Raw genomic sequence first — 22,691 nt, 5'->3', positions numbered from 1 at the left:
TAGAATACACAAGTGCTCGGAAGAAAGAAAGAGAAAAAATATATATATAGGGAGAGAAAGAGAGAGAGAGAGAGAGAGAGAGAGAGAGACATGCGCGTTGATTGGACAATACTCGTACATTCGCGAGAATATTCAGCCAATAAGAATGTAAATATTTGAGAGTGCGTTTACAGAGAAATGGATCGCGCGCTGCACGTTGTTGCCTTATCCTTGGCAGCACGGTTTCTCTCTCTTCAGTATGCCATCCCCACCCACTTACAGCTGATGCGATCAGCGTACGTTACAATCATTGTTAATATTTTGTAAGAAAGAAACGACGAGGAAGGACCTGTTAAATCTAAAGAATATATCGTCCGATATAATACTGTCTTATAGATTCTGATTAATAGATAAAAATAAAGAAAGTGTTCATTAAAATTGTAACAGTGATTGTGACGTGGAAGTGAAAACTGTTTTTCTCAGACTGTACCACATAGAACACAAGGGGAATCGAGAACACAAACGGGAGAAGGAAATTTCTTATTGAAATAAAAGTTCATTTTTCTCGTTTATCTCTCTCTCTCTCTCTCTCTCTTTCTTTCTTTATCATTCACTATTTCTCTTTCTCTCTCTCTGTCTCTCTCTGTCTCTCTGCAAAAATAATAAATATATTATTCAATAAATAAAAGTGACTGAGAGATTGGATTGACATCCTGTAAGAGTACGCGGGTATGGTATATTTGACGGGTCTTTGGGGTATGGGAGAGACTGAATCACAGTGCCATAGCACCAGCGCTTCGCCAGTCTCTTCCTCGTTTCAGGACCATGACGAAGAAGTTGCGTTGCATCCTCTCAAGAATCAGGTATACAACCATTTTTTTTCTTCTCTTATTTACTTCATCATTCTCATTTCTCTTTCTTTCTTTCTTTCATTTTTCTTTCTTTTTCTTTTTTTTTTTTTTTTTACAAGGCGTATGCATAGATGTCATTGAGTTTGTTTGAATATATGAAATGTTTGTATTTACTCTACGAGATTACATTATCGTCTAACTTAATCAAAATAAACATCTCTTGTACCATCTGAGACTACTGGTCTCAGATCAAGTGTTATTTACTTTTTTTTTTCTATTCTTTTTTTTTTTCTTTTCTTTTCTTTTTTCTTTTCTTTTCTCAAGGCAACAAAGTTAAATATTGTGTGTGTGTGTGTGTGTGTGTGTGTGTGTGAATGTGTGCGTGTGTGCGTGTGTATGTGTATATATATTTTCGTTTTCTTTTTTTTTATCTTACCAAATACTGCGTTTTTATTATTTATTTATTTATTTATTTATTTATTTATTTATTTTTTTAATTCATAAGACCAACATTAAAATTAATAGAATATGTCAAATTGTAAAGAAGAAAGAAAGAAAGTAGAAATAGTTTGTATATATAGATTAATATTTTTATTTACAAATATTATATCCTTTTTCATCGATTTGCTCTTTTTTCTTTAAATGACAGTTTTATTAATATTGCTAATAATTTGGTTATAATCGGTTGATAGGAAATTATATAAATTATGATAGAGAAGTTTTTTGTGATCAATTTTTTTTTTTTTTTTTTTTTTATACGTATATCAATTATTGATCGCATTACCAGATCAGTAAAAAATTTTATATATATATATATATATATATGTATATACATATATCTTAGGTTGGTGGACATACAAGGCTGCTGCTTCTCAACCAGAGTACAATTTGTAAACCATTGAACTGCAGGGAACTTGACTTCTATCAAAACATTCCACAAGATATACAAATGTTTGTCCCAAAATTCAAAGGTAAGATCACATGTATATCATTATAAAATGCATCATATTAATTATTGTCATGAATATTATATCATATATCTATGTATTTCTCTCTATTTGAATTTTTTATTATTATTAGAAATTACTAACAATTATTATAAATATTATTGAGACATGCGTATGAACACATAAATATATTTCTTTCTCATTTATGTTCTTTTTTAAATCATACACACACACACTCACACACACACACACACACACACTTGTTTGTTATATTTCAGTTCTTTGTCATAAATTACATATATTATTTTGTCAGAATACAAGCAAATATTTATTGCTTATATACAGAATCACTGTGTAATTCATACAAATTCAAAAAAAAAAAATGTAATTGATATAAATATCACTTGAATAATTAATACAAATGGTTACATGATCAAATGAGTTTACATGTGGAATTGTATTTATATAATTCCAAACAAATGGATTAGTAAAATGATTATAAAAGAGTAATTACTTAAAAAAAAAAAAAAAAAAAAAGTCGCATAATAAATACTTAAAAAAGTAAATGTTCGGAAAGTTCAAAGATTAAACAAAATTTGTATTTAATTATAAAATTGTGGAATGCTTGCTCGTCTATATTTTTCATTGTCTTCTTTCCTCTTTTCTATTTTTTTTCTCTCTTTTTTTTTTTTTTTTTAAATTTCGATATCACATAGCTTTTGTTTCTTCGAACTTAGTATTATTTGCACATTGTTCTCAATATTAAAATAATTGAAAAGAAGATTAAAATGTCGCGAGCGTAATAATCACAAAGCTAGGAAAAATACGTGTGAAATGTGGGTCGCATTCGTTTTCTTTCTCTTTCCATTGCCATTATCACGTTGATTAGACAAATAAAACGACGATGATCAATAAGAAAATTCGGTCGTCTTATTATTATGATTGACTTTATCCGAAAAAAAAAAAAAAAAACGTTATCGATCAAATTTTTTTCTAAGATTAATACGAAAGATCATTTCTCTCTCTCGATATAATTAATCATTTTTATCGAACTATCCGGTATTATTATTATCAGCAATAATCTCTAATAAGTCGTCATCGCTTTGCTATGTTAGAAAAATTTCATATTTTTTAAAAATAATAATATCGTAAAATGAAATATATATATATATAAACAAATATTCTAATTTGATTAGTTATATATATATATGTGTGTGTGCGTGTAATTCGTATTTATTACATTATTATTAACATTAATCTCGATAACGTTTCAACTACGTCGTTTTGTTAATGGGAAAATATTTTTATAATACTTTTTTAAAATAGCGAAATCATACAATAAAATAATTAAAAAATTCTCAAAAACAAACATTCTAATTTGATTAGGTTTGTCTATATATATGTATATATAATACATACATATCTATTACATGGAATTTGAATTATCGTACGAGGCTTAACGTGATTATAATGATAACATTATCATGCGTAGACACAGTTGTCGAATGGGACTGTTTGATGATTCCAGCCTATTATTTTCCATCTTAAATATATATATATATATATATATATATATATATATATTTATACTTGCTCTTCTTCCAATGAGATATTAAACAAAGTGATCCCGTTTGGTGCTCCTGTAACATCTGTAACAAGTGAATAAAGATCAAAGTGCATTTTGCGTATTGGCTTGATTATAAAAGCTTTGCTACACTTGCTACACGAGGAGACTTTATCAACGGAGTGTATTTTAAATAGACGCGTACACACACACACACACATATACCACATGTGCACACACACATGCTCATATACATATTTATTGTATGTATTTTTCTTTCATTTCTCCTTTTATCTTTTACTTTTTACATTTCCATATATTTTTGCGTTATAGGCAAAATTTAATAAACGTGTGTATATATACATATATATTACGTATATACGTATTTCATCAGATTTCACGTGGAACTTGTTTAATATTTACAATCTATAATGTTGACGTATTATATGTACATATGTATACTTTAATGTATTGCAATAGATCGATCAAAAGAGAAAATTTATTCGAGTAGAAAAACGAAGAGATTAGATCAGTCGAATTCATTCGTTTATTCGTTTATTCATTCGTTTCTTTTTTCTTTTTCTTTTCTTCTTTTCTTTTTTTTTTCAAAATGAACGAACTATACAAAAATGTCATTGGTACATGCATACATATGTATGTACATACTTTCACATTCCCATGAGGCCATGCACAATGACTTTCTAATAGTGACAACACATCGTCATTGTAAAAAAAATTTTTAGTTTTCCCTTTTCAACCCTCATCGAATGTTTGCAAGAAAAAATTATTTTATTATTATTATTATTATTATTATTATTATTATTATTATTATTATTATCGTCATCATTGTTATTATTATTGTCGGTATTATTATCATTTCTTTTTCTTTTTCTTCTTCTTTACTTTGCCAAAAAAGAAAGAAAAAAGAGAAAAGGAAGAAAGAAGGAAGGAAAAAAAAAAGAAAGAAAGAAAGAAAGAAAGAAAGAAAAGAATTCGTGGCACATGCGAAGCTTTTGTTTAGTACGTAAGGTACATATACTCGTATTCGTGACGAGTATGGTAAGAAGTACCCTCTTCTGCTAACAAGCACGGTGTACAAATATCCCCTTGTATCTATAATTTTAATGGTATACATATATACATACATACATACATACATACATACATACATACATATGTGCTACATGCAAAATTCTCGACGTTATTCTCTCATGTTTAACAATCGTAATCTTAGTGATATTATGTAACTCTTTCATCTTATTTATACTATCTACGGCAAAAAAAGAAAGGAAAGAAGAAAAAAAAAATAGTTAAGTTAGGAAAATTGTTACGTTAATAACGAATTGTTTATACTAAGGGATATGCCACAAGTTCTTAGGCTTGTAATTTTGCAATTTGAAAATAAAAAAGAAAAGGAAAAAGAAGATATTAACTTAAAAATGGAATAATTGATTTTTAAAATCATTTAGGAACTTTTGGCTCATCCTGTCTCTCTCTCTCTCTCTCTCTCTCTCTCTTTCTCTCTCTTTTTGTTTGTTTATCGATCAAGTTCTATACAAAACAAGTATGACGTTTGCGCGGAATAATTGAAAAAAGTAATCAATTTTATTTAGAAGGATACTTTATTGAGATTATAATTGTATTATTCATTTATTTTATTGATCTTTATTAATCATATAATTCATGAATGAAACGATTTGTATTGATGCACGCAGTTTATTGATAAACAACTTTTGGAACGTAAGTAATAATTATGCGAGTGAGGAATCATCTAGCTGATACTTGGGATGTTTCCTACGCTGAATATAAATTAATCACGTCATTGTTATTTACAATAAGCGCAAGGTCCTTAAATACGATAGAGCAAGTATCGAAGATGATCACATTTGACAGATATCGCATATACGTACATACATACATATATGCATATGTTTCTAAATAAAACATTCTTTTTTTGTCTAATATCGTTCTAATACGCATCGAGAAGAAATAATATGGCGTAGTATATAAATTTCAAGTAACGTGACCTTCGTTTTTCTTTTTTTGCGTTTTTGTCTGTTTCTTTTTCTCTCTGTTTTTTTTTTTTTTTTTTCTTTTCAAATTAACATCAAAGAACAATTGTTTAGATAAATAGAATTGCTAGAGAAATGGAAAATTATTTAATGCTTAGAAATAAAGTACGGTAATAATTATTAAATGCTTTTGATAAAAAGTGTTCGCGCAGTTAAATCTAACCTAACCTAATCGTACGTTCTTGGAAATGGTTATGATATAATCGGCGTATAGAGTTCTGCGCCTTTGTAATCGCTTTTTAGTCACGGAAGTGACAACCCTATTGACCGCGAAATAACGCGTAGAAAGATATTAATATTTCGCTTTATTCGTACTATTTCTCCATTGAAATTTTTTTTTTCGTTCCTTTCTTTCTTGTTCTTTTTCTTTTCTTTTCTATTTTCTTCCTTTTTTTTTCTTTTCTTTTTTTTTAACGTAAGTTTTTTCACAGATCTTTTCATTTCCTTTTTCCTCTTTTCTTTTTTACACGTTCGTAATATTAATACGTAAATTTAATAATTGCTTATTCAAATGCTCATATATCGATTTTAGAAAGAGAAATGGAGAAAAGAAGAGAGAGAGAGAGAGAGAGAGAGAGAGAGAGAGAGAGAGAGAGAGATCATTTAATTTTTACCGATATTCACGACTTTGCAACATGTTGTGTGTTTTTTTCTTTGTATAAATCTATGTTACTCTAAACCACGTTACTCTAAACATTTAACACAATTATGATATATACATTTGTATATCAAGTAAAAAGGTAATAATATTATACTTATAGGTATTAAGTATAAGTCGTCCTTAAGCGCGTAAAGTGGCTAAGCTATTTCCAGCAACACTTCAATTACTACTACTGGCATTTATCCCAGAACGATGATAATTCTGAGAACTTTAGCTTTAACGATACCGAGAAAATCGAGACTTGGAATATTTCGTACAAATGACCGAGTAGAAATTTCATGTTCTATTTAACGTTCAGGTAGATAGAAAGATAGATAGATAGATAGATAGATAGATAGATAGATAGATAGATAGATAGATAGATAGATAGATAGATAGACAAAAGAACAGATGGTTAGATAGATAGATAGATAGACAGACGAACAGATACATAGATAGATAGATAAATAGATTCACGGTGTGACTAAATTAGATGTTTCGCAGTCTCGTAAATGAGACTTCTCTTTCGATCGATAGTAGTCTCTACTTCAGTTGGTAGTAGTACATATGTATTCCCAATCGAAACTACCAGGTTTATTGAACCCTACCATTCAATATTTTTATTTTTATCTTTTATATTTTGTCTACTAGTTTCTCTTTTCCTTTCTTCGTTTTTACAAACTTTTCCCTCCTGATATTAAAATTTTACGATCGTAGTAGCGTCCTTCTCTAACTATGAAATACTGAAAACAACCTTACGAGTAGATGAGCAATGGGAATTTTGTGTGCGCGCGCGTGTACGTGTGTGGGTGTGTGTTGTGTGTAGTAAGAGTTTGGAAAGGGAATCTGGTGAATGGCAAGAAAGGAAAGGAGGTTAGAAATGCGAGCGCGTGACTATCAGTGCCACCTGGCGTGACCATGAGCGTCTTTTATATATATATATATATATATATATATATATATATATATATATAAAACACAGGACTCTTTTATCCTGCTTTTAAAAGAGGTCACGATCCTTTGATTTTAAATTTCCCTCTTTTTTCAGTCTACAATTTTTTTTTCTATATTATACAGTAGAAACTAAAAAAAAAATTTATCCGCAAAAAGTCTCTCGAAAAAGGATTATCGATTTAAACGATCTTTGGTCTAACCTGTGGAAAAATTCGATGGATTACTAATTTCTGTATTTTTATTGAGATTTCGTTTCTTTTTATATATGCTCGTCGTTCATTATCGTTATAGATAGATCAAAATAAAATATTTCGATAACCTACGAAGATTAAGCGGTAAAGGAGCACTTAACATTTCAATTCTTTTTCTTTTTTTATTCTGTCGCTGTTAAGAGATAAGATTATTTGTAAAATCGTCTTTTCTATATTTATATTATATATTTATTTCTTCCAAGTATTGACTTTCGTGTATATCTCTATATTTTGTCTGGAGCTTCTTTTCCTTGTTATTCTTTTTTTCTTTTCTTTTTTTTTTCTCTTTTACTTTAATTTTTTTTTTTTTAATATAAAAAGTTTCCTCTATTCTCCAGAATTTTTTAAATCGAATATAATTATAATAATCGAACGTCTTTCTCGATGTGTTTATTGTATGTTGTGTAGTTAGTTCCAAAAAAAAAAAAAAAAAAAGTTTCGTCGTTGTAAACGTAGGGAGAGAGGTGAAACAATACACTCGTAAAGAAACCTCTTTTGTTAGTAGAATGTGTATTTCATAGTATGAGTGCTTGAAGGACATCCAATGACGTATACTTATATCGGACAATCGATGATACGTGCGCGTCTCTTGTTTTATATCGTCTCTGTCCTATATTTACCATTACATGTCTTATCGGTGAATCTTCATTCCATCTTTTCACTTAAGGACGATAACTTCGTTTTATTATATCGAAAAGTAGCTAAGCTTTCTCTTTTGTTTTTCTTTTTTCTTCCTTTCTCTTTTTCTTTTTGTTTGTTTGTTTTTTTTTCCTTTTTCTTTTTTCTATGTCTATCGATCTCGAAAATTTACAATTTCATTGTCATTATTTATATTTTTTTTTGCGAAAAGCTTGGTACGAGATGAAATTTTAAAAATTATTTTAAGGATACTCTTTTCTTGAATTTTTAATGAGACGAAATTTGTAAAAATTATTATTAACTATATAACTGGAAAGATATCTTTAAAAAATTTTTTTAAATATTCTTCGTCGAATTTTTAATAAAACGAAATTAACAAAAAGTTATTACATATTTGCAGTATTAACTGCAAGGAATGTGTAATACAAAGAATAAAGTTAAATAAGTATCTTTTTGGAAGAATTAGATTCTGCAATTTATCATTTTTTATCCTACAGGCAATTTATCTAGATCGAGCATACCTCAAATACAAAAATAGCATCCGTCTCATTTAATCTTCTTCAAAATTGCAAAAGATATGATAGATTAAAATTCGTAGAAAGGTATCTTACGATCATCAGCAAAATCAGTAAATATATAATCAAACCGATTCTATTAACCAACGATAAAAATAAACAAAAAATCAATCAATCAAAAGAAAAAAAAAAGAAAGAAAGAAAAAATATCAAAATATAGATTTTATTTTGATGCTATTCATTCGAAAATATCGATGCATCCATATTGATTTATACTTTTTGTGTTCCACTTGTGCGTTGATAAGAACATTGAATCTTTTCTACTATCCCTTATAGTATAATTAATAATACCGAAAAAGAACCATTGATTTATTGGATTTTATGATTTGACAATAAAAAGAAGGAAAAAAAAAACAACATACGACCAAATAAATACAATATAGAATTGATTTTCTCAGTTTTTTTTTTCTCTTTTTCTTCCCTCTTATATCTTCTGCGTTAGAAGTCAAATCAGATGCATATATACTTATATATATACGTATATATAAAAAATAAAAATATTCCTTTGTTATATGATATACATAATACATTATTCTACACAGATGTATGTATATATATATATATATATATATATATATATGTATATAATAATTGATTGATTGGCTTCGAAATGCCATTTTGGGCAAAAAGAAGTGTTGCACAATACATGATTATGTGCACTTACAGAAGCCAGAGAGAGATTCATCGGTTTTGTAAGGTATACACGTCTAAGGATGCCAGTCCCTTTGTACAACGGATGGTTAGGAGATGAAAATTGTGTTGGGGATGTTCAGCCGGATATTGTGCGAACAATGACACGGCATTATCAACGGATAGGGAACGCAAGTTTGAGTATACAAACAAAAAACAAACAAAAAAAAAAAACAAAAAAAAAAAGAATGAATGCATCAACTTCGATATGTTTGATGATTGTCTAGCAAAGAACATTTTCTTTTAAGTATCCCGAGAGCCAATAGTCACAAGGATACGTGTCTGGGAATCGAGGCATGGCCTGCTTGCAGACCCACTAGTGCCCTGAACAAATTCCATTTGCTACTCCTTGGCCAATGCTCGGGGTTTGTATTATGTTGCTGATCATCAATATATATCCATCGTGTGATATTAGATATCTGAAGATCGAAAAAAAAAAAATTAATAATACATAAACGGAAAAAATATATACATATATAATAATAATAATAATCCAAAGAAATTTAAAAAAAAAAAAAAAGAAAGAAAAAAAAATAAGATTTCATTTTATACAGTTCGATTGTATCCCAGTATAATATTGCCTGTGAGATTCTCTTCGTATACGTTTATTACAGTCAAAATCATCTATGCAATCATTATACATAGTTATTCGAGACCCATAGTAATTTCCTAGAGCGATCGATTGTTCACTTTTGACACTACCTTCTTAGTAAACATTTGTTCTAATCATTTTGACATCAACAAGGAATTAGAATTTTTTTTTTATTTTATTTTATTTTATTTTCTTTCATTCTCTCTCTCTTTTTTTTTTTTTTTTTTTTAATCTTTTTTCAAACGTCCATCATTTTCCTCAATTGCTTTTTATCTTTTTTTTTTTTTATTTATCTTCTTTGTATTTCTTTATTTTTTATTTTTTATTTTTTTTTAATTTTTTTGTTTTTTTAATCGTATCATACGAAATTTGTCTACTTCCACAACAGCACCATCCCGTTGAAGGGGACGTGCACGTATTAACTTTATTATTGTTATAATTATATTATATTATATATTATTATTATTATTGTTATTATTACTATTATTATGATTATTGTTACATATAAGAAAAGTGTCTTAGATTTAAGTAAACGCGTATAATGTAAGATAACAGCTTCGAAATAACAAATGCAACGATTTTCTCTTTCTCTCTCTTTCTCTTTCTCTCTCTCCTTCTCTCTCTCTCTCTCTCTCTCTCTCTCTCTCTCTCTCTCTCTATCTATCTCTATCTATCTATCTATCTCTCTGTTTCTCTTTTTCTCTCAATATCTTTTTTATAGATTAGTAACGTAAATAAAAAAGTAAGGTGTATGTATATATGTATATGTATGTATGTATGTATGTATATATATATACACATACATCCATACATATATTATATATACATACATATATATATATATAATTTTGTATAATGATTGTCTGTATTTTATCTCAGTTTTGAATAATTTTGAAAAAAATTAACTACAACATATTGCTGATATATATATGTGTGTATATATATATATATATATATATATATATATATATATAATGTAATAAAAAGAAACTTTCATGTAATAAAATGAAGCACAAAAAATGACATAAATAAAAAATTTCTCTCTCTCTCTTTTTCTGTCTCTTTCTCTCTCTCTCTCTCTCTCTCTCTCTCTCTCTCTCTCTCTCTCTTTCTCTCTTTTCTTTTGTGGCAATTAGAATCGTACAATTGATCAATACGATGATGTTTCAGGTGTAATGCAGGCCTCCAGTAGCGGTGAAGTTACATTAGATAAACGGTACAGTCCAAGTTTTAGAGAACAAGATAATAATCGTCAAGGAAAGGGTTCGACTAAGAGGAAACGCGATGACGTACTCAGGTTAGTATTTTAATTTTTTATTTAAGTTCGAATTTCTGTTTTCTCCCTGAAAGAAAAATTTAAATACAATAATGTGAAAGTTCTAATATTTTATTTATAATATCAAGTATTATATGTAATTGAAAGAAAAAAAGAAATAAATATATTCGGAACTTTTAAATTCTAAATTAAAAAATAGCGTGTATAATATATTTTTATTAAATAAATACAATGATTATATATTTCATTTATTCTGGTATAATTATAACACTAGTATACTAATAATAGTATAATAATAACTAATATAATAACTAATATCATAATTATACTGTATATAATATGTAAAATTATTATTATTATTATTATTATGTAGTATAATATAATAATAATAATATAAATATTATTATAATAAATATAAATATAATATAGGATTATCCTACTATATCTATATAGTATAATTAACTATAATTATACTATTATGTATAAGTAATAATATAACTCTTTCACATTATGTAATTGTTATATAATATAATATGTAGTATAATTTATACGCGTGTTAAAATTCCGCGTGATTTTCCTCTAATTCGTTAGATATCTTCTGTCGCTATACATAATTGAGGAAATATATATATATATGATGCGACAATATAAATATATGTCAAATTCGTATGAAACTCATTTTTGGACAAAGTTCAAGTATGTCATATTTGTGTGCATCGTAGAACGTTCAGAGAGACAAAACGAGAAATAGAGATAGATATAGAGAGAAATACTAGAAAGCTGGATCAACTATTTGAAAATCGTATTGTTTGAATCGTTAACTATCCGATATATATTACTTATATATTCTTTTTTTTTTATGTGAAATTTGATTTTACAATTAATGAAATAATTGATATAGATATCGTCTGACAGCTTAATCATCTATTCGAATCATCAATTGAATATAACTAACTCGAATATTTAATATATGTACGAATATATATGTACATATGTGTATGTATATATACATATATATGTATGTATGTATAAATTGTAACCATTTATCTTATCATATTTAAACATTTTTAACGAAGTATAGAAATTTCTTTTTTCTTCGTCAAACTTATTGCGATTCGTTTCATTTGGTCAGAAATTTTTGTCGATCACGAAAAAAAATTTCTGTCTCATTTTTATTCATGCTTCGATATTTAAATATTAAAAAAAAAAAAAAAAAAAATAATAATAATAATTTTCTCCAATGACACGTAATAGATGCAAATAATATATTTCTTCCTCTTCCTATTTCTTTTTCTTTTTCAGGATGAGAATACATCGTAGAAACAGTACTATCGATATATTAAAACCAGAAATGCATTTGGACAGCGCATCGAACAGACAGTGTATGTGTGTTTTATTCTCGTAAATATTTAGATAAAGAAAAAAGAAACAACCAAAAAAAAAAAAAAAAAAGAAAACGAAAAAAAAACAATTCATTGATCAATGTGTTTGTTATTATGTAATTCCTGGCATATGTATATATATCAGATAATAACACGATCGAAGAATGTTGTAGCCGCATACTTATTGCATAAGTTCGATTAATTACGATCGGTTCAAAATGATATACGAAAGTGCGAAGTAATGCGGGACATTTAAAGTTTAGGAGAGGGAAAGAAAGAGAGAGAGAGAGAGAGAGAGAGAGAGAGAGAAAGAGATAGATAAATAGATAGAGATAGTGAACGGAGGGGCGGGGAGGGGAAGGGGGTTGGGTCGTTACTATTTTTGTATCATATCTTATAGACAACTACTACCGACTTGTATAGTCGAATTTAGTTTGTGATGAGATCGATGAATTAAATGAGAATGTAAATTATTCGAACATTATCGATAATATTTTCTTTTCTTTTATTTTACTTCATTTTATTGTATCATATTTTATTTTATTTTGTTTTGTTTTTATTTGTCAATCGATCGATCGATAGAGTGATAAATAATTGATCGATTGATTTCTTTTTCTTCATCATATAAATAAGATAAAGCATAAATTGATGATTTATTTGACGTGATGACGAATTTGAAATGTTCATTTTTCAAGCAGATTTCCTATTATTGGAGAATATTACTTCTCAATATAAACATCCGTGTATACTCGATTTAAAAATGGGGACCAGACAACATGGCGATGATGCCAGCGCAGAAAAGCGAAGTAAACAAATAGCAAAATGTGCCGCCAGTACGTCGGCTTCTTTGGGAGTACGATTATGTGGAATGCAGGTTGGTTGAGTTTAATTTTGTTGTACGTAAATACGTAATATTGTGAAAATTTAAACAAACAAAAAAAAAAAGAAGAAAAAATCAGAAAGACAAGATTATAAAAGATCGTGAGAGATATATCGAATGATGTTTATACAGGATGGGTCAAAAGTTCCTAGATGATATTAAAAATCGATATTTAATATTGATAATATATTAAAAATATTTTATGAAACATATATATATATATATGTATGTATATATATTTTTTATAAAATATTTAAAAAAATACAAAATATTTTTTTCAGATCGTAAAAAAGTTTCCAAGCTTGTAATTTTATGAAAATATGAAAGAAAAAATAAAAAATAATATAATTGATTTTTAAAATCATTCAAATCCTTTTCGATTATATTCTACATATATAGATATCTTTATTATATTAAATTAACGAAAGAGATTATATATATATATATATATATATATATATACATATATATATATGTGTGTGTCTCTGTGTGTTGTATCTTTTAGGTATATCAAGTTGATACGGATCATTATATAAAAAGAGACAAATATTGGGGCAGAGAATTAAACGAGGAAGGTTTTAAAGCTGCCTTATATCGATTCTTTCACAATGGCTTTTGTTTACGAACATTGGTTATCGAAAGGGTGATATCTCGATTAGAACTATTGCGACGTGCTATCGAAAGGCAAAGTAGCTATCGGTTCTACTCGTGGTAAGAGATTCTTTTTTTTCATTATATTAATAATAATAGTTATAATAATAGTAATAATAATAATGATAATAATAATAATAATATTTATTTATTTATTCATTCATTCATTTATTCATTCATTATCACTAAATAAGAGATATTTCACAATATAAATGCACTATTGCTTCATTATTCACTAGCTCTCAATTGGAAATGTTTAAAAATTGTTTGTTTTCTATTTTTTAATCTCGAAAAAAAAAAAACAAAAGAGATTGGAAAATGCACGAAAAATTTGTCCACGATGGAAATGAAAATAAAAGATTGAAATAAAAAAGAAAAATTGAATTACTCCATGCTCGATGAAATTCACACGGCACGTTTACCTTATGAAAAGGCTTAGCGACTATTCTTGGGTGCAACTGACCTGTCTATACATACATAACATATATCTATATCAATTTTCCCGTGTAGAGCCCGTATAAATAATTTAAGCCGTCCAATGAATCACTCGGTGAATAATTACAGTAAAATGTCAGAAGTTGCTCTTGCATTATCTAATTATAAGGGTGAATCGTTTATTCGTGCATTAATGCCACCACCTTGTATTCTCATCATCGTGAGAGAAAAAGAGAGTGAGATGGAGTTGTTATATATTTTATATATCTTATCTATAACATTATTCGATATTTAATCGATCGTAAATAGAGTAAGCGGAACGTGTTAACGATCGAGAGATCTTTTGTCGTTTAATTACTAGAACTCGAGAGCCTCGATGATTGTATCGCATGTGTAGCAAACGATGCATGAAGATAAGCAAGAGTGAATAAGAGACATAGAGCGAAAGAGAGAGAGAGAGAGAGAGAGAGAGAGAGATGAAGGGAGATGTTCAAGCATACAAGTTCATTGTCACATAGTTATTTACACAATAATAACTCCGTTCAACGTTGTATAAACGAAGGATCAATGAAATAACTAACAATAAGAGTTAAGTTTTAATCATACCTCCTTTGTATTTTTTTTTCTGCTTTTTTTAACACATTGCAGGACAGACATTTTCCTTATTGTTATTATTATTATTATTATTATTATTATTATTATTATTATTATTATTATTATTATTGTTATTGTTATTGTTATTGTTATTATTATTATGATTATGATCATTGTTGTTGTTGTTATTGTTATTATTGTTGTTATTATTATTATGCTTCTTATATTATTTATATATGTATGCTTAAATAACTTTTTAAATAGTACTAATAATTTGTAGATTTAAATGTGGTTCGGATAGCAAGTGATTTTTTTTCTTTTTTTTTTTTTTTGAATAAAACAAATTCTTGTGGGTCAAATGTTCACCGTAATATCGAATAATTCAAAAAGTTTATAGCAGATATCTCGTGATCTGTCTGTAATGTGTTAAAAGAATTATAATAATTCTGTTTCATTTCGTTTCTTATTTTTAATGAGAGAACACATTCTGAAAATTTTTTCGTGCATTTTTTTCTCTCTCCAAGTAGAATTAGTAAGATCCTCGCATTGTTCATTATAATAATCACTATTCTGCGAGCTACTAGACGAATACATCGCTTATTTCATGAAACATTTATTTATATATGTATATATTGAATTGGCCAATAACTAATGTAACAATAGGAAATACCATAGTGTTGTTTATTTAAATATAAAATACTAACAATATTTAATAGAAAAAATATTAATATTATTTATTTAAATATAAAATAATAAAAATTCTTACTATAAACTATTAACATTATTCTTTTTTAGATTTAAAATATTAGAAATTGTTAGTATATAAAAAATACATCTACGTACATTACAACGTTATTTATTTAAATATAAAATACTATAAATCTTAATATTACTTATTGGCCAACTCAAAAAAAAAAATATATATATATATATATATATATATATATATACATATACATATATGTATTGACTTGATTAGAATTCTGTGGAAATATCGGTCATGTTGGAAATTTCGTTGATAAAAATTGAGGCAATATTTTTTTGTACATACACACACACACACACATATATATATATACACATACATACATACATAGTTTCAATACATACAATATATATAGTTTATCATCACGAATGACTGCCTTGTCCGATAGATCCACTATTTTAGATTCTATCGCATGAACGATGAGAAACAAAGAGAGAGAGAGAGAGAGGGAAAGAGAGAGAGAGAACGCTTTTATTAATACATATGTATATGTATGTATATATGCGAAAGTCTGCTTTGTTATTCGTTCTTCCTAAAACAGTGATTGGTTTTCATGCAAAACAAAGTATGATTTCATAGAGAATGAAACTGTTTTTTCCGTTGTTCTATTAACACCTTCTCTTCTTCTTTGACACTATCGTTTTTCTATAATCAATTTCTCTATATGAAACTCAATGATACATATACATAAAATCGCAAATATATAGGTAGTACAATATTTAATCGAAGAGAATAGTTTATCGTATGTTTTTTTTTTCATAGAAAACGAATGAAGAAAATAGATAAAATAAAAATGATTAAAATATATTAAATAGACACACACACATACACACACACACACACACAAAGAAATCATAATTAGTATTTATATAAGTGATCTTTATCGATGATAAATTTGATTAAAAAAATATGAAACTATATTGTGTGAGGTGAAAGCAAAACGAAAATATAAAAAAGGGATGTGCAAGATAAGATTTTCGAGGAAATTGTGAAGTAATATATGAAAAAAATCGATAAATCGATATATATATATATATATATATATATTTTGTTTTTTACGATTATACTCTAATCTCTAACTCTTTCTTGGAATATAACACGTATGTGAATTTGTTGTACGTATTAATCATTGGAATAAGAACGACGCAATCATCCTAAGAGAAAAATTCTCGTGTGTGTTCTTTAACTCGCAGTACATGGTTTCTCCACGTGCTGTTTTATTTATAAATTTACAGAAGATATATGTCTCTATTTTTGAGGTTAACCTTAAAAAAGCGCATTGGGGTCGATTTGATACGTAGTCGGATAAAATTTTAAATTGATGTGTACCAAAAAGAAAAAAAAAAAAGAAAGAGAAAAAATAAGAAAGTACAAAAAAGAAGGTATTGACAAATATATATATATATATATATATATATATATATATATATTTGGTGAAAAAGAAATTATAAATATTTTATGGTTTAAAGACGGATCCGAAAAAGAAGAAAAATTGTATTCGAGGAAAAAAAATTCTGTATATTTCTTTTGTAAGTTTCTTAAGATTCATAACAAATGAGGGATTTAATCGACATGAACGAGAGTATTTGTGTATGTGTGTATGTAAACAAAGGTTTCATATTTAAATTTAAATATCCGACATTTTTCGGATTCTTTTAAGAAAGAACGTGACAAGAATATTTTTTATGTTATTTATTATTCGAAAGGTATACAATCACACGCACACATACGTACTCACATATACACACACAGATATATTTCAAGGTAGCTTCTGGAATATAATATGCGTAGTTTTTATCATTTAATAGCGATACTCAAGTTTGCACGTGTCTCATTTTTTATCGAGTAATTTTCCATCTTATGACTCTTGACATAACCTCTCTCTCTTTCTCTCTTTCTCCTCTCTCCTCTCTCTCTCTTTTTTCTATCTCTCTTTCTCTTTTTCTTTCTCTTTCTCTTTCTCTTGTACTCTCTCTCTCTCTCTTTTTGGCTGTGCGTGTGTGTGTTCTTTCTTTGTCATAAACGAACCTTCAATCGTTTCGCAAAAAGAATCAGAGTTAAGGCCAATTAAGCTTGTTGATTGTATGGAAAGTACTATATAGGCAGCTTTTTTTTTTCATAAGAGAGGTTTTTAATTATGATCGTTAATAAATGTGCAAACATGGTGTTTCTTTCTCTTTTCTCATTGTATCTTTTAAAATATTATGCTATTGGATCGTTCTTTTTTCATTATCATGATAATTATTATTGTTGTTGTTGTTGTTGTTATTACTGTTATTGTTATTATTATTGTTATTATTGTTATTATTATTATTATTATTATTATTATTGTTATTGTTATTATTATTATTATTATTATTATTATTACTATTATCATTATTATTATAGTATTTATTTGTTTAATCATACAATTGCGTTTTATTACGTTTGTATTATTAGATTGTATAACAATATCACATTGTATGATAATAATAATTTATATAATATTCTTAATCGAAAAGTAATTAGATAATTAACAGGTTAATAAATAGGACATTGTTTTAGAATAAAGAAAAATTTTTTTTATATATATATCGTGACAAAACAGAAATAAATATAGATAAAGATATTCGTCTGATATATCATGAATGTTTAATAACACGTGAAACAAAATAATTTAACAATTTGTTTATTTTCAAAGAGTCACGAGCTCCGTTAACACGCTGTGAATCCATTTAAACGCGATAACATGCATATATTTGTTCGCGCGCGTGTATGTGACGCGTATAGCGTGTCACATACATAAATTAGTTCTCTTCGAAGGTAAATGGGAACCACATATCATGATGATGTCATAAATCGTTAAATCGTATTGCGCATATGGCATCTAGTAGTTTTGTGGAATCGTGGCTCTTGAAAGAGAAAGAAAAAAAAAATGGTGAAAAGGAAGAGAGAAACAAATCTACGAAGTGAATATTTCAAATTTATTATTGTTATGAATTACGAAATAAATTTGGGTTTTATACAGATTAGATATTTCTAATTAGATGGGTAGATACATAAATAAGTAATATAGATTATTACAAATATTTTTAACGCTGAGTCAATTGTAAAAAAAAAGATCTCTTTTTTTTTTTTTTTTAATTTATATAAGGACGAGTACTCTTTAAATTCTGTGTTCGTATATAAAATTTAATATATAAAAAACGAAAAAAGCCTAGTTTGACCTCAAGTCGAACGATACAAGATCACAATCTGCTTTTATCGATAATCTCTGCTTTGCTTAAATAGCATTTCATTTTCTTTTTCTTTGTTCATTATTATTACTATTTACTTTTGATTCGCTTTTCTTATTTTTCATCTCGTTTGAATTCATTAATGTGCTTTAACACGCTCGCTACTTTTCTTTCCTCTTTTTCTTTTCTTTCTTCTTTTTTTTTTTCTTTCTTTCTTTCTTTTCTTAAATCAACATTGTATTTAAGGAATAGAAATAGTATCTGTTATATAGATAACCGCTTATTTAACCTAATTTTAATGCATATGTACATACAGGATAGAATTTATGATTAGTCTTTGATTTGTTTGGACATTTGAGATTGTGATCTTAACATAATCGTGACGAATGTAAAGACAAACACATAAGAAAGCTCTTTTTTTTCTATTTATTTATTTTTTAATATTATCTTTTTATTTTTTTATTATTATTATTATTTTTTTTTTATATATTTATGGTTCAAACACATTTCCTCTGATACATACGTTATTTAAATAACGTATGTATACATAAACGCATATCATATACAAAACGCATAAATCATTTTTATATGAACACATACATACAACAAGTCTCGTTTCTTAGCACATAAAAATTGTATAGAAACGAACTTGTTATTTTGTCAAATTATTACCTCAATACATATATTTAAAGTTAAAAAAAAAGGCATGTTTAGTTTTAATCATTAAATTCCATCTTGAATGTAAATAATTATTTCGGTATTGTTGATGTGTTATTGTTCTTGTTGTTGTTGTTGTTACTGTTGTTTGGTGTTGTTGTGGTGAATAAGCAATATTACTTATCTTTTTTTTTTCTTTTCTTCTTCTTCAACCCCCTTTCGACAATGAAAAAGACAACAAAAAGAGAAATAAAATATACTTTGAACAACATATTACGAGTGGACCTGTTTTTATTTTGTTAATATTTTTTTTATTCATTCTTGTTTTTTCTTTTTTTAATTTGAAAAATTATTTTCTAATTTTGTTTTCTCATATAACGTTTGAGACGTGCGTATGATGACGTATTCAATGTACGTCGATTATACGTCGATTATACGTAATACATAGATATATATATATACACCTACATGTATATATATATATATATATATATATATATATATCGACTTATCGCTAATCGCAATTAACTTTCAATCGAACGATCCTTTGTAAGTGATGACATCGATTAGTCATTGCTCTTAACCTCTCTACTACGTCATCATTTTTTATCGATATATACACGACGTGAATCAGTCGAGAGGAAAGAAATTATCGACATCCTATATTCTTTTTTTCATGTATAACATATTTCTTTTTTCTTTTTCTTTCTTTCTTTCTTTCTTTTTTTTTTTGTTGAAATAGATTGATACATGAAATTCGATATACGTATGTATATATACGCTGCTGTAAATGAATAATATTTGAATAAATGATTTGTACAATATGAGAAAATTTATATCGATATTTTCGTTCGTGATCGTATGTATAATCGATGATCGAATTGTCGATCGATATACAGACAATTGAGGGAATATTTAAAATCGTTAATGATAATAATTATGATATATCGTGTAACAATATTAATTGTATATGTATGTGTATATATATATATATGCACTTAATAAAAAAAAATATATATATATATATATGATCGAATTTTATGTACTTATGTTTCAATAATATGAGTTAGTATATAGAGATAATATAAGAAAGTTAAGTGAACCTTCTAAATGGGTTGTTTAATTATCGATCATTTTCTCTCTTTTTTTTTTTTATCTAGTAGAATGTCAGATGTCGTCCTTTGGCATTATTTAATCTCGCATGAACTCGTTTATATATTTTTTTTTTTTTCTTGTTGAGTCTTTGACACATTATAAACGCGTTCGATATATTCATCTTTTCGAAAGATATTACGTATCAATAATTTGTTTATAGAAAAAAAAAAAAAAAAAAAGAAAAATTACAAATGCATGATGTGTAAGAAATTTAGATTTTTTAAAATCTATTTTCACAACGAATACTCGATCATCGTCATCGTCATCGTCATCGTCATCGTCATCGTCATCGTCATCGTCGTGTTTGTCGTCATCTCATGACATCATTGATTTTAAAAGCACTACATGCATTATTATATTTTGATGTTTTCACAATGTTATTATAAATGTTTGCTTTATATATATATATGTTATACAATATGTCGCTTATATTTATAGAAAAAAAAAAAAATGAAATTAATATATAAAACAAACGAATAAGCAATCTATCTTATCTGGCATGAACATGTATCGAACATGTTTGTACTTTACACATATTTATGATTAGATTTGATTTTTCAAGAAAAGAAAAGAAAAGAAAAGAAAAGAAAGTTAACAAAGGCAAAACATTATTTACTCTATAAATATTGTTCGAAGTTAAAGATATTTTTCTTACTTTATGCGTATTTTTTACAATCTATACATGATAAGAAAAGAAAAAGAAAAAAGAAAAAAAGATTAACGATCAGTTCGTTCATGAAAAAAAAAATATATATATATATATATGTCGAACATGTTCATACCTGTAATAGTTTGAGATCACTTAAAAAAAAGAAATTAAAAAAAAGAAAAAGAATCGCGATAGACGATAGATCGGCTAAATAAAATAATAATAATAATAATAATAATAATAATAATAATAATAAAATGCAGATAGAGAGAGAGAGAGAGATATATATAGAGTGAGAGACAAAAATGATAACGTGTGCTAAAAATTTTTCAGTTCGTTGCTTATAGTGTACGAAGGATATCAAATAGAGGAATTCACAACGCACAGACATGCAACATCCCTTAGAGTCGAAGAGGAATCGAATGACTTGAGTTTCATGGAAAATACACCTGGTGGTTCGGATACGTGTTACGACGCAGATACGAGCAATAATTCAACGGACTATAATCTTTTAGCGCATGAGGAAGTAAGCCAAGCAGCATTGCACCGTGGTTTTGGTGAGGCTGCTGCCAGGGGTGCTAAAAATACAACAGCGTTTTATCCGGTTAACGAGGAAACCGTTTTTATGGATCCACCACCAAGTTTGATCAATACAGTAGTTCAATCTCCGTCATATGACAATTGGATGTTGTATAGTAGTAGCAGCGGTGAAGATTATTGTTTTGGTCAGCACATAGCCGCCAATTCGGAGGACACCAGTTCTGACATTGATATTAGAAGTGAATGCGCATTGAAACGTAACAGGCACAAACATCGTTTGCGTTCTTACGACGACGTAGAACAGGATCAAGATGAGTTGAAGCCAAGCGGCATTTCGAAAAGATTCCGTGTAAAAACTGAACAAACAACGACCTCCGTGCAAGATGCGATGGTAGATGTAAGAATAATAGACTTTGCCCATACCACCTTTGGACGGAGCAGTTTAGCTTTGGCATGTAATTCAAGCTCGATGATACACCAAGGTCCCGACTGTGGTTTTCTTACCGGTTTGGATAGCCTAAAACGATTGTTAATGGAGATATTGACTGAAGGTTAACTACCTTGTCTTCTCTGGAACGATGACTATTATCGTGACTACTATATAAACAAATAAATAAATAAATAAGAATATATATATGTGTGTGTATATATGTATATATATACACATATGTATGCATGTATGTATGTATGTATGTGTATCAGAGAGAATACGAAATCTCTTTTATCAATAAAAAAAA

At 27.4% G+C, this 22,691-nt stretch overlaps 1 protein-coding gene across 2 annotated transcripts; it reads left to right on the top strand.

Annotated features, from left to right (window-relative positions):
* Positions 1-220: 220 nt before the first annotated feature.
* Positions 221-22,691, top strand: LOC122630633 (inositol hexakisphosphate kinase 1). 2 transcript variants are annotated; one of them, XM_043815351.1, is made up of 7 exons: positions 221-842; positions 1,675-1,801; positions 10,925-11,051; positions 12,333-12,412; positions 13,111-13,286; positions 13,798-14,003; positions 21,748-22,691. In XM_043815351.1, exons 1-7 carry the CDS (start codon positions 711-713, stop codon positions 22,508-22,510), a joined length of 1,611 nt encoding a protein of 536 aa, XP_043671286.1. In that variant the 5' UTR covers positions 221-710; the 3' UTR covers positions 22,511-22,691. The 2 variants fall into 2 exon arrangements, with proteins under 2 accessions (XP_043671286.1, XP_043671287.1); XM_043815352.1 differs by lacking the exon at positions 221-842 and adding an exon at positions 9,411-9,527 and having other exon boundaries at positions 1,673-1,801.

The sequence above is a fragment of the Vespula pensylvanica genome, chromosome 7 (assembly GCF_014466175.1).
Source record: "Vespula pensylvanica isolate Volc-1 chromosome 7, ASM1446617v1, whole genome shotgun sequence".
Lineage (NCBI taxonomy): Eukaryota > Metazoa > Arthropoda > Insecta > Hymenoptera > Vespidae > Vespula > Vespula pensylvanica.
The sequence above is the reverse complement of the archived record's forward strand: the minus strand, read 5'-3'. Positions and strand labels throughout refer to the sequence as shown.

Excerpts from the sequence above, each read along its gene's own strand:
- LOC122630633 (XM_043815351.1), top strand. The coding sequence starts at position 711 with ATGGTATATTTGACGGGTCTTTGGGGTATGGGAGAGACTGAATCACAG. Across the intron at positions 11,052-12,332 it reads AAACGCGATGACGTACTCAG|GATGAGAATACATCGTAGAA; the intron begins GTTAGTATTTTA and ends TTTCTTTTTCAG. Across the intron at positions 14,004-21,747 it reads AGCTATCGGTTCTACTCGTG|TTCGTTGCTTATAGTGTACG; the intron begins GTAAGAGATTCT and ends AAAATTTTTCAG.